Source organism: Erithacus rubecula (genome assembly GCF_903797595.1).
Source record: "Erithacus rubecula genome assembly, chromosome: 1".
Lineage (NCBI taxonomy): Eukaryota > Metazoa > Chordata > Aves > Passeriformes > Muscicapidae > Erithacus > Erithacus rubecula.
Genome location: NC_136658.1, coordinates 38,197,115 through 38,210,575, shown reverse-complemented (window position 1 = coordinate 38,210,575; position 13,461 = coordinate 38,197,115). Strand labels below are relative to the sequence as shown.

General features: G+C 36.8%; 1 protein-coding gene across 2 annotated transcripts in view; it reads right to left on the bottom strand.

Annotated features, from left to right (window-relative positions):
• CNTN5 (contactin 5) overlaps positions 1-13,461 on the bottom strand; it is a 584,072-nt gene that overhangs the window by 27,348 nt on the left and 543,263 nt on the right. For both annotated transcript variants that reach the window (XM_079302225.1, XM_079302226.1), the window contains 2 exons: positions 5,621-5,779; positions 5,053-5,202 (listed from right to left, as the gene is read on the bottom strand). In XM_079302225.1, the coding sequence (XP_079158351.1) occupies positions 5,053-5,202; positions 5,621-5,779 (309 nt within the window). The remainder of the gene's footprint in view (positions 1-5,052; positions 5,203-5,620; positions 5,780-13,461) is intronic.

The following is a 13,461-nucleotide window of genomic DNA, read 5'->3' as shown; positions in this document are numbered from 1 at the left end:
AAAAATATTAATACTTATTAAATATTTAATTTTTGCATTATAACAAATGAATCAGAACAATTTGACTTTGAAATAATATAAAATTTGTATTTTGCTTCAGTTTTTAAAAATAGAAAAAATGAAACTATAAAGATAGATGAGAGTATTTCAGCTTGAGTTTACAGAGATTTTAAATCCAAAATTATTATTTTGTTCTAATTTGAATATAATAAATAAGTATTTTGTTTAAAAGAAGTTTTACAATCCATGCTTTTATGTTCATGAATGAACTAAAAAAAGGTTCTGAACTAGATTCCTCTAGATTCCTCTCATACTAAACAGGAAAATATACAATGAAGCTGGAAAAGATGAAAGTACTTGTAAGCCAGTTCATGCTCTTTTTAACATTCCAGTCTTTTCAATAGATTTTTTAAAATATTGTTGAATTAATAATTATATTTTAAAAATGTTTCTCTTTTGTATTTTGTTTTGTTTTGTTTTGGTTTGGTTTGGTTTTTTTTCCCCCCAAGGAAATGTCTAGTGACTTATTTCAATATGTTTTGTTCATTATCAGGAAAAAAATACAGATTCTCAGTTTTGTAGTTTGTCTTAATTTTTGGGCATAACAAAAGTATTTAGCAGCCAAAATTATAATTAATTACAATTGAGTATAGTTGATTGCTTTATTGCAGTTAAAACCTGTATCTAGATCTTGTCCCTATGCTTTAATAAGAAATAGATGAGCTAAAAGAAAAAGAGAAGCAAGAGTCTTACTAAGCTCCTGGATTTAGACTAAGAGATGCTGAGCTGAGCAGCTCAAATTTACAGTACCAAATGAGTCCATATTTCCCAAATTCCAATCCCATACTTATTTCACAAGGTCTTTCTCACTCTGCTTGAATCCTGTATTTTTAAAGGTATTTTCCACATGGATACTTTTTATATAAATTCTCAAACTTTTGTCAAATAAGGAAAAATGAAGGAAAATATTGATATTGCTACACTTCTTAGAGATAAATTAATAAAATTGGCTTTAGTCCTTAAGAAATGACTTGTACCTTTGCTGAAGGTACAGTTGCTGTTACCTCTTTATTTTAAAGCTTTTTTGTAACTTAAGACATAGATGTAGTTTGAAAAGCTACACTTTTCAGCTGTAGAAAAGATATGGGCAGGGGAAAGCTTGGCAGAACTTTTTAACGTGGGACCAAAGTCATAATAACACATTCAGTTTTTTCTTCTCAGTTGTTTCCTTTCTCCCTCTATATGCATGTATGTGCTTGTGTGTATCTCCTGCAGTGCCCATCTGGGAAACAGGAGGGTGTTAAGTGAAAATGCTTTCACTCTGTGAAAGACCAACCCTCAAGCTGTCACCCTCCCAGAATAACAAGGCACGTTTCACCTGTTCAGGAATGAAATGCACAACATGCCAGCATCTCAAAAGTGGGAGGCACATTAAACTACTGGAAAACAAGGATGTCCCTACCGATCTCAGCATTTTAACTGTTGTTCTAATTTCCTCTGTATTACTAATATTTGTAATTAATTATGAGATTGAATTTGGTTCTATTCATTCTGTCCACTGATGAGAGGGCCATATGTGACTGCAGGACTCTGCCTGAATAGTCTCCAAATCAACACCTATAGAGCTGAAATCCTGAATGCTCTGGCATACATATGTGCTATGGGACAAATGCAGATACTTTTCTGCTCCATCTTTTGTGTCACACACATTTGGATTCCTTGTCAATATTAGTTTGAGCCTGCAATCCCAAGTCTAAATAACCTTCAGTTGGTGATTACAACCTACTTTCTCCTTTTGCTTTTCTTCATGGAAAAAGCACATTTTCTACAAAGGCTTTAGTAGACTATGCTATCATCTACAAATGTCCCAGATACAGCAGGTCACAATTTTTTTTTTCTAGTGTAAAATAGTTTTGATACTGGAAAAAGCTGGAACTTCTTTCATACAAATTGCAAACAAAACAGTAACCCCAACAAGAGAAACCTCTGAATATAAAGCTGGTCCAAAATGGCCAACTCTTTTCCTGTGACAGAGACATATCTTGTTATGCTGCGAAGGAATTCTAACTGAGAATAAGGACAACTTAATGGAATTGAAGGACTTATTAAAAATAAAGCCAGTGTACAGGCTGCTACTGATAGAGTGCATTCCATTGTTACCTCATGAAATCAAGTTTGCATGCATGATTAACATGTTAAACTTTGATTCTACTCAATTTCTCTCTCTGCATGTTTCCCCATGAATAGATAATGTAATTGATGCTTTGCCCCCAGGCTTCAAATGCCCCGACTGTCTTAGTGGAATGCCAGACATGTTTAAATTCATGTTATTGGCTCTTTGCAACTTGTAGACCTCTAAAATATGTATCAAGGCCAGAACTGACAGGAATACAGCAGCTGGCTATAAGGTAGATGTGCCAGAAAATTGCAGTATTATCTGTTCCAGTGGAAGTAGCAATGAAAAGCAATCATCTTAACTGAATATGATCTAAGTAACAAGATTAGAGTTTAATTAAAAAATTAAAGCATGTCAAAATTTGTTTATTATTCTGTTGGTTTCCTTATACCATCTAAATTATTATTTTCACAGATATTTTTAGATAGAGGACTAATATAAAGTGTTGTTACAATCTTAGATAAGGAGTGATAAAATAAGTGAGGTGTGGGGATAAAAAGACTTTAGTCTCCAGTCAAATTTTCTTGTGCCATTAAAATACAGATGCAAATTTCCATTTAAGTGCAAGATAATGGAACCAGAATCACACATGTGGATTGTCTACACTGCTACCATTCAGCCTGATGGGTCTCAGCTCTTAACTGAACACGAGTCACAATCAATTTCTCAGCTGGGAGATGAATATTTCTGGATTTCCACCCAGTGCAGGAGCCACCTGCCTGTTTGCATTTTGGGCCACATCTACCATCAGTGCAAATAGCCAGGTTATCCTGTCTGGATCATGAGCAGAGAGGTTCATGCCATGTTCTTTCTGAAATATGACATCTGAACATAAATGTTCTTTAAGAATTGACAACTATGATACTAGAACTGAGTGTTGTGTTAATAGACAATATCCCTTGAAGCTTTCAGATTAAAAAAAATAGTAATAGAGAGACTGTGAAAGATAACAGATCAATGGGTTCACTAAGATAGGCAAAGATGTGCTAATTTGAAAATCCATATGAAAACAGTGGTAAGCCAATGAAAACTATTATGGGCTTTTTGGAATCAGAAAACTATACCAAAGGTGATAATTCCCAAAATCAGTGAAAGGCATTTCAGAATACAGAGGAAACAGACTGAATTTCAGGAATATCTGAAGTTCAGGAAAAACTGGCTGCCTGATGAAGCTGTTTATGAAGGCTCTGACATTACAAGAGAGCTATATATATTATGTGCAGTATGCCATTTTTCAAAGAACAATATGTGCAACAGTTTGGGTTTTTAAAAAAATTATTTGGGTCTTTATTTTAAGCAGAATACATTGTTTTATTGTTCCAATTTAACAACTCAGTGCAGATTCTAGATTGTTTTTTGAGTTAAAGACTCTCTTCTTTCTGATGGCAATAATGGTGGAATGTTACCCAGAAACAAATACCAAGCACTGGACCAAAATTCATCACACATTACATGCTTTGTCTTTCCCACAATTTTGATTTTGCTGATCAGGATTATGATTTATCAATTCTTTTTTTTACAGAGGTGAAGTTGCAAAGACTATTGAAAATGAATATGCATTAAGAAGAGATTCCCTTGAGTTATGAGAATATGTCTTAGCAAATTGAGGTTTAGTTTGTTAAACATTGGGCAAGAAGAAGAAGAAGGAGGCTAAGAACATGACAGATGGATGAAATCTAGCTTCAGTTTCTCAGAAAAACTTAAGCCCACAGTTTAACTACAGCTGGTCAATTAAAATACTGAACCATCCTTGCAAAAATGGGGAAAATATTCCTCATTCTGAAAGCACAATTCCAGGGGTGCAATATATTTCAGGATAAACTTTTTCTGAAGTGTTTTTGTCCTCTCTGATATGTATCATCTGAATAAATAGAAAAATTGTTCAAATATTAGGGTCTAGAAGAATTTGTACTGCCAGTGAAATGTGGAACAAAATTAAGGAAAGAATAATGGTGGTGGAAAAGGGAGGTCTTTTAAAAAATAATTTGAGATTAAACTACCTTGTGCTTTTAATTTCATTTTCTTTTCCTCCTTAATGGAAAAAAGTATGGAGGATCTGAAGCTTCTGCTACCAAGTTATTGAGTTTCACACTGTGGGGAGCTTGAAGAAGGTGAGGGGTAGGTTTAAAGGAGGAATCTTTCAACATATGTAAATGGGAATCAAATCACTTCATTGCTGTTCTATGGTTGTACAGTGAAATTAAATATCAGCTAGCAACTTCACTGTTATTTAAAGCAAGAAAACATAAATATGTTTTATTACAACTGCAGGTAGCTTTGTTAGACTTCATCTGAAGTAGGGCATCCAGTTTTGGTTACCACAATGTGAAAGACATTGATCAACCAGTGCAAACTCAGGGAAGGCCACTGGTGTGGAGCAGTGTCCTTGTGAGGAGAGGCTGGGGAAGCTGGGCTTGTTCAGCCCAGAGCAGAGATGGTTTTGGAGGCACCCAACAGCAGCTCCAGTGCCTGTGGGGAGGTCATTGGGGAGGCAGGCATGGGGTCTTCAGAGTGGTCAACAAGTTAATTAAAAATTATTCAGCAGCAATTAAAAAATGAAAACAGCCTAATTTAAGACCAGCAGTAGCTTATCAGAGGGATAGCAATGGCTTAAGCTAAAGACAAAAAGTAAGGCAGCTCACATCAGGGAATGGGTTTTTTTTGAAATTTCTGTAAGTTAAACAGAATTCCTGCAATTAGAACAATATTCCTGTAATTAAAACAAACTGGCTTCCCACTACAAAGAATACCACCTTAGAGCAGTGATTACTAGACACAAAGATGTGTACCAGTAGAGAAATTAAGCCTATTATTATATTAAAGCAGTTCTTGTTTCTGATAGTGCTGTAAAAACAACCTTTTTAACCTTTCCTTACCTGCTTCATTGGTTCTGATCACTCGTGATGGCGCACTTGGGTCTCCAGTCCCAATTTTATTAGTTGCTACTACTCTGAACTCATACTCCACCCAAGGGTTCAGCTCCACAGCCATAGCAGACTCCATGTCACCACTTATCAGATCTGGAACTGTAAAGAAACATATAGGTCACTCAGAAATCTGAAGCTGACATTCAGTATCTCAATAGAAAGCAGAATTTGTGGTACAGCAAGGTCATTAGAAATGATTGACATCAAGGATCTAATATGTCAGAAATCGCAGCTAGATTTTTGGCACTGTAGTATTCCTGAAAAGACACAGATTGAAGGATTTAGGGGAGAGCTTTCTGCTTATTCACAGATTCATCGTGGCAGGTGTCTTTGTGCTGTCCTTTCAGAGCTGTTGCTAAGTAACACAAAAGGAGTAAAAAAAGAAAAAAAAAAATCAGTGATTTTAATTTGTTATTGTTTTCTTATGAGTATCTGTTCCTGTAGTTGCCAGTGATTATTACTCTTATGATCAGGAGTTTTGAACAGTCTACTTGTGCTGTTTGAAAATTTTTCTCACCTGTTTTTACGGTCTGCCAGCCAAGAGAAAATGGACTGCGTGCTTGCAGGTTGTAGAGGGAGATAGGGCTGTGATTGTCTGCCCCAGGACTCCAGGAGAGGGTTGCTGTTGTGTCTGTAATTTCCTCCACTATTACAACCCCTGGGGGACCAGGAGGACCTAGAAATAAAGTGGAATAATCAAACAGACTACACCATCATCGTGGATGTGCAGCATTAATACAGGAGATGCATTCTGCAGGGTCCCAGTGGAGTTCAATATCCATGAAATACGAGAGCCAAGATACACAGTGCTACATCATGGGGATACCTCACTTCCACAGCTGCTGATGGTAAACTCTGATTGTTGCTGCTCTTTAGATGCTGCGTGAGTGAACATCAGTTAACTTGTCAGAGGGGCAGCAGAAGAACCAAAACTAGAAACAGATTACAAAGCACTCCCAAAAATCCATTATAATTGTTCTGAACCTAAAATGAGAGGAAAAAAAAGAACTTTAAGAAGTATCCAGGCTAGACTGAACAGCCACAATCTCCTGTTCTCCTTGTGTGAGACTTGTCAGAGGGAAAGACAAATAGGAAGAAAAATTAATCACAGGAGGATGTTCTTCATGGGAAACAATAATATTACTAATACCTATCAATTTGTGAATCAAGGGTGCATCACTCATCTTTTTTCTCAAATTCACTCACTCAGGAAAGCCACCTGGATCCCTGCTGGAAGTCCATTAAATGTTTGATTGAAAGCTACTAAAACAAAAATAAAAACCCAAATCCAAATATTTTAAAGGCTGAAAATTACTTAGGGGCCATTTAAACCCAACAAAAATTACACTAAAACTTCCTAATTTGAAAAGTAAAAGTTTTTCCCTTTAGCTGGTCTAAATGAGAATATGCTAATCACCATTTGTATAGGCCATGTGACTGCTGCAATAAGTGAGGTCTCTAGTTACAAACGTGACTGCAAAGAAAAATGTGGCTGTAGCTTGCCACTCCCATCCAAAATTTTCTGATATTTTTCCTCTTGATGATTGATATGACTGGTGTTTGAAAATATTGTTCACTTACACTTGCTGAACTAAATTGAAGGCAAGTTTGTCCTGGTTCAGGATCCTTCTCCATAGTTGATTTTAACCAGATGTTTTGGGGAAAATACCTGACTCTTTCATGTGTAAATGAAAAGTGAACCTCTTTCCTGTGGTTTCTTGTACTTAAAAGCCCTGGAGGGCTTTTTTTAAGTCGTGGAGGACGGAACTTGATACCTCCATAAAATATTCATATTATTAATAGCTATAATTATTTATGAAAAAATAAATATTTTTTGGTATCCAAGGCCCTTCTAATTGTTTTCCATCTTCTTGCTATGGAAAGCTGATGTTTTGCTTCTACTCCTACACAGATGGAGACTGTGAAATCAGAAATGCACTAATGGACAGTTTCTCCCAAAATGAAACTGCAGGAAGGAAACAAGTCTTCATTAATAGAAAGCTGGTACACATTTGAGGGAGCCCAGTGCTGTTTGAACATATCATGAGCTGTAGCAGAGAAAGACCTTTGAAAACCTCCATTCCTCTGAAGTCTGGTGAGTGATATGGTCCCACGTGCTGAAATGTCAGGGCTCAGTACCTGCAGATCAAGGTGGCAAACACAGGAATCTGGTCCCTCCCACTGAAGAGGAAGTTGCAGCCAGTATTTCTGCACTACAGAGTTCAGTATTTTTATATTTTAGTGCTATTTCATGCAGACAAATCTTTTACTGACTGAGTTTCTTAGTCCAAAAGTAGAGACAAATTTATCTGAACATAACAGCTAAAACGCCCCATTAATCTAAGTATTTGTATGTACAGTGATTTTTTGTCATTAGTAGCATCAAACATCTTAATGTTTTCTCTGGTATGCCTTCAACTAAAACATGGTCACATGAACTGTGATAGCGGTAGGACTAGAATTTTGGAATAGTTGGACTCCATACCTTCAGAGTGACAGAAACATTGAATCCTATAAGTGAGAGAGTAAATTGTGCTATTCACTTGCCTCTATTTGCTTGGTAATGATCTACAAGCAACTAATTGATAATGAAATGTTGGACATATATGGCATTTAGAAATAATAGCAACAAGAAAGAGAAATAAATGTTTGAAATTCAGGAGATTCAATTCAGTAAATTAGTCCTGTGAATGTATAATGGAAGAATATTATCTTCACAACACACTGCAGCCTTCACAGGAGCTCAGGGTATGGCTCTGGGCCATAGGAAGAACAAGAAACAAAGTTTTCCACTTCCATGGGTGATGAACATCTTCACTGCTGGGAATCTCTCCTCTTCCTTGCTCTGCCTGCTCTCCAGCTTGACTTTGCTGCTGTCAGTGCCTTTGATTGAGCCACAAACAGTGACTGGAATAAGATGGTGCACTGGACACCTTGCAGCTCTTGGCCTTCCAGAGTCCCATTTCATTTGCAGTGGAAATGTCTTGATTTTCTTCCTTGGAGAAAACATGGCAGAAAGTTGTGTTCTTTGCACTCCTGCCAAGTGTTTGCTGTTCTTTGCTGGGAAGCACCAGGTCAGATCTTTGTCTAAGAGAAAGTCCCAGGGCTAATTTAATAAAATAGGGTGATTCTTCAATCTCCATCCTCTACTGTTTCAGGCTATCAGTTGATGTAGGAAAATATTAGTGAAATTTTTATTTGTAGCCATGAGGGAAAGTTTAGAGGAAAGCTGGGATTTTGATACAATCATATGCTTTTACTGGGTTGGAGCCCTAGGCCCAGAATTGTATAATGGTCCAAGCACAAACAAAATTAAAGGGAAATATTTTAGTACATTTCCTTCATAACAATATTTCTTCCATGCACCCTGAATATTGTTTAAGAGTTTCTAGCCACTATATTATAACAAAAGAATATGCACCTTGCTTATATTAAAGAATGTAAAGTTATATTTATGCAGACATCCCCTGCTAAATTCTCAATATATTTTGTTGTTAGAGTTCTCTCATGTTTTTAAAGTGTTTTAAATGCATTCCTAGGCATGACAATGTGTCATTATGCTTTTGGAGACGTGTGCTCTTACACAGTCTGCAGGGTGACTGCTAAAAAGAATTTCAATTTCTAACAGCAGGCATTCTTGAAAGTAGATTAATAAAGGACAAAGGCCTCAGTGATGACAAATGTATGACAGCTAGCCAGGACATGAGTGCTATGCAGATGTCACTCATTTTTGTAGAAATCTCATTAAATTTAATGCTCGGATGCAATCATTCATGGTGTCAGTCAGATGGCTAATGCAGAAAGGCTTTTCTCCCAAGGGCTGTGTTATTGCTCAGAATCCCTAAAACAATTTTTTAGCTGAGAATAGCCAATTGAGGAGAAAAAAAAAAGCATGGTCTGTTCAAATGCATATCTGGAAACTAGACAGAAAATGACTGGTCATAAATGCTCTATAGTGCAGTTGACCTTCATGAAGAAGACATTTGGGGCTGTGATAGGCTCTCACACAGCTCTAGGAGCACTGGGAGCCCACTGTCAAGGATATTAGCCAGTTATCTCCTTTCAGAGCAATGCCATAGATTGATACTTCATTTCAGGACATGCATGACTGCATTTTGGCAAATTTGTTTTATGTATCTTTTTATTGTTGGAATGATCATCCTGAGAGGTTGTTAGATTGCTCGACACGATACAACGTTAATGTGAGAGTTCTTGAAAAACAATTACCAATAATAGTTGTAGTCATTCAGTGAGGCAGTGCCCTTTCCTGTGAATCCCAGAATATGCACTGATTTACTTCACTGCTGCCTGACCAGGAGAATTTTTACTTTTACCAAACAGCTAAGAAACCTGATATGTAGCAGTTCACAAACACAAATTTCTTGACCTGAAGATTTTTCATTTTTGAATGACAAGGTGCATTGGCTTGTCATCAAGAAGATGAGAGTTAGAGAAAAAGAGGATAAGAGAGGCAGTAACTGCAGAATAGTGGGAAAGGCACATAAAACTGCTGCATTAAACAGGAGCTTGACTGTTGCAGCATAAATCCCTTTTGCTGTACCCATCTATGACAGATGATGTGTTTGCATATGGTGAGGGAGATGATGGAGAGAGATTTGGATGTATAGTAGATGCTGGAGACAGTCTGGTTTTTGTGGATGCAGCCATAATGCCAGACCCTCCATGTGGAGTTTCTGTAAGGTAAATAAGGGCTGTGGGCAGATGGAGAGATTATAACCCAGCCAGTGCCAGGATAGGCAGGGAGGTTAGCCTTAGGATTGAAACATAAGAAAGACAAGACAATGATTGACTATTTCAGCCTGAATAGTCTCAACTCATTTCAGGGATAGGGGTCAAGATAAACCCCTGGTGTCCTGCCTCAGAAGTCCTTTAGTAGTACCTAAGTCATGCTGTGCCCCTTTGCCCTGATGACTTCTCTGCCTTGTGCAAAGCTAAAATTACTGAATTTGGATGAAGAAACCTTGAGAGATGCTGGGTTTTGTGAGCTCAGATTCCAGACTGCAGTCCAGAACCTCTGAGCTGGATTTTTGTGCAGAGATAGTGGTTGACAGAAATGTTTAATTCATCTAAGGTGTGGTAGCACTAGTAGCCTAGGAATTGATCATGGCCATCACATTGCTAGCAGGCCCCAAATAGAGTAAGACACTTTGTTTTAGAAGTGTGTCTTTGTTTGGCATGGCCTGCTGACTACCTTTAGGGCTGCATGGCATCCTTTGCCAGCAGTTCCAACTTTAGTCCATGCTGTTTCCTTCACTCTCTGCAGTCCTACTGTGGCCACCAGCACTCCCAGGACTACATGTGCCTCTTTCAGGCACCAAGTCAATAATCATCACATTTTACCTCTAATTTAGTATTTGCTTCTAGACACTTTTCAACTGAAGTAAATTCAGACCTATAAGTTGATGCTTGTAAAAAAGCATCATAGAAAAAAGGATAATTTTTAAACTCTTGAAAAAAAAAAGCTTTTTAAAGATATGAATATATTTCCCTTTCATTTAGTTAAAAATATTTATATTTTAAAAAATATTTATATTAAAAAAAAGAAAAAAGGATCCTATTACAAAATCATGTTTCTGGAAATGTAATATATAGTAATATATTATCTTCCAATGCTACAAATGTGTCAGATGACACACAGAAGAGGGCCAAAGTACAGACCTGAACTCTAGCCCTGATACTACCTGCTCTTATGCTGGCAGACAGACTCTATCACAATGCCACAAGCCATGTGAAATTACGACTTCCAACCAGGGCTTTGACACAATTAATGGATTACTGTGGGCTGGGGCAAATCCTTACAGGCGGTTTGCCATGCCCATCCTGAGGGAGGGGGACTGGGAATGTGTGTGAGTTGGAACTCTGCTGTACCCACTGGCCTCAGGGAACAGCTCTGTATTATGGACATTCTGTGAGTCCAAATAATGGAGTCAGTGCTCAGGGCATCTTCTTGGCCTTTGCTACAGCTCAAATGTAATTTCAAGGGCCAGAAGGAATCTGCTGACCTTGTTTACGTTCCATTTAATAATGTGTTTGAAGGCCTTTAAGCCCAAGTACTTGTCTTTAAGTTTTATTGGCAATATCATAACAGAGAGGAGCAGGGTGGTCATCCTAACCAGCAGTTCCTGTGTTATATTAGCTTTGGGTCACTGGAGTTCAGAGGAAACATTACTTCTCAAAAAATAAAGGATAAGAGTGGATTTGTTGCTTAGATTGCTAGTTTTGCCAGTCTGTAAGATGAATAGCTTTAACCTTTTTATTTTATTTTTAGACCCCAAAACGTGTACTCAAACCATAGGTTGTTGTCACAAAGACTTTCATCCCTTCACACTACCAGATTGTGCTATGCTTCATTTCAACAGCTTGCAAGTAGATCTTTGATCTCAATGCTCATGTAACTTACAGTAGACATGCACAGTGCATTTGTTTAGCTCTCAGGGCACACTCTTAAAATATCTGCTTTATGTTGTAGGAGGAAGCTGATTTCCGTCCCAACTTTAAGGAAGCAAAGAAGCTTCCTGCCATGGGTTTGTTTTTTTGTTTTTCTTTTATAATAATATTTATACTGGTCAAAGGAATTTAGTTAGCTGTTTATACTCATAAGTTTCCAAGGGTACACAGTATTGATACAGAGAATTAAGAAGGCTGGGCCTTATATTTTTTATTTTTAGAAAAATCTGTTGACATACATAACAACAGAAAACACAATTTGAGCAGTAGAAGTGAAAAAGATAATAAAAGCAAACAACAGTGGATAAACTATAACTAAAATAGCCAGAAAATAGCCGGTATTTAAATCTACTAAAATCCTTAAGTGTAGATGAAGAAGATAGTACTGTAAGAAAATTAAACTGTATTTATGCTTAGAGAGTACAAGTCTATTTGTAAAAGAACTAACACCTATGCATTATTTATCCTAGAGTATATTTTATAGTAAATATGTGAGAAAAAGTATTTTATAAAGTACTTATATAAAATTTTCTAATCAGAGAATCAGTGAGGTTGGAAAAGACCTCTAAGATTATCGAGTCAAATCATTAACTTCACTCTATCTTGTTCATCACCAATTCCTCAAGCATGTACCTTCTGAACACAGCCACAATTGATGAATCCACCAATTCCCTAAACAGCATATTCCAATACCACCCTTCCTGACTTTTTTTTTTCCTAATATCTAATCTAAAGCTCTCCAGGTTCAAGTTGAGTCCATTTTGCTCTCATCCTGATGCTTGTTACATGGGAGAAGGGATGGACCCCTGCCTCACTACAGCCTACTTTCAGGGAGTTTTAGAGAGTGATACTCATATATGTCTATGTCTATGTCTATGTCTATGTCTATGTCTATGTCTATGTCTATGTCTATGTCTATGTCTCTATCATCTCTATCTCTCTCTATCTATCTCTATCTCTATCTCTATCTCTATCTATCTCTATCTCTATTTCTGTCCCATCTCTATCAACTCTCTATCTGTCCCTGTCTCTGCATCCATCTATCTATCTATCTATCTATCTATCTATCTATCTATCTATCTATCTATCTATCTATCTATCTAAAATATATATAAATTATTAAGGGGACTAGATGTACTGAAACAATGTTTCATATGATCGTTAATAAATAAAAGAAAACATGAATAGATAATTTCTATGGATTTTAATTGTTTGAAATATTTTCTGCTTTAGAAAATGGCACATATCATTAGTTAGCACCTCAAATTCAAAACTTGAGCAAACTTGCCTGGCTACTTCATAGCTGTAGTTTCCTGGCAGAAAACTAATGGTTCTTCTTAGCTACACTACACTCTACAGGCTTAGTTGCTTTGTATGGCTGACCCTCACTATATTTCTTTACACTCTTTACACAGCAGAATTTCAGTAAATAATTTTGAGACTGGTAGTTTTTTCTCCTTTGCAAGTAGGTGGAGAAATTTTAAAGAAAGAAAGTCAGGAGCTGACCTCGCTGCTCCATAGACTGGCAGTGCATAATACAGCACCCAGCATCTGTCTAAGTAGCTTGAAACCAATACAAACTTACTTTTTTGGTTATAATGAATTGTAAACAGCTTTGCAATACTAATTTACAAATAAAAGTTGATGGAATTAACTTGAAAACTTAATGTTACCGAAATCAGTAATTTGTTATGACAAAAATTTTCATTTATTAAATAAGCATTAAAATCCTGGAAACTTGGTAGCATTGATTAGGGACTGAAGCTTTCATGGATGCAGACCAATCTTTTTGCTTCACATTGTACTTCTAACTCAGTCATGATGCTTCTAAAGAGGAATGTCATGCATGAAATGGATAACTGTGAAAAATAACTACTCTGGTATCTGTGG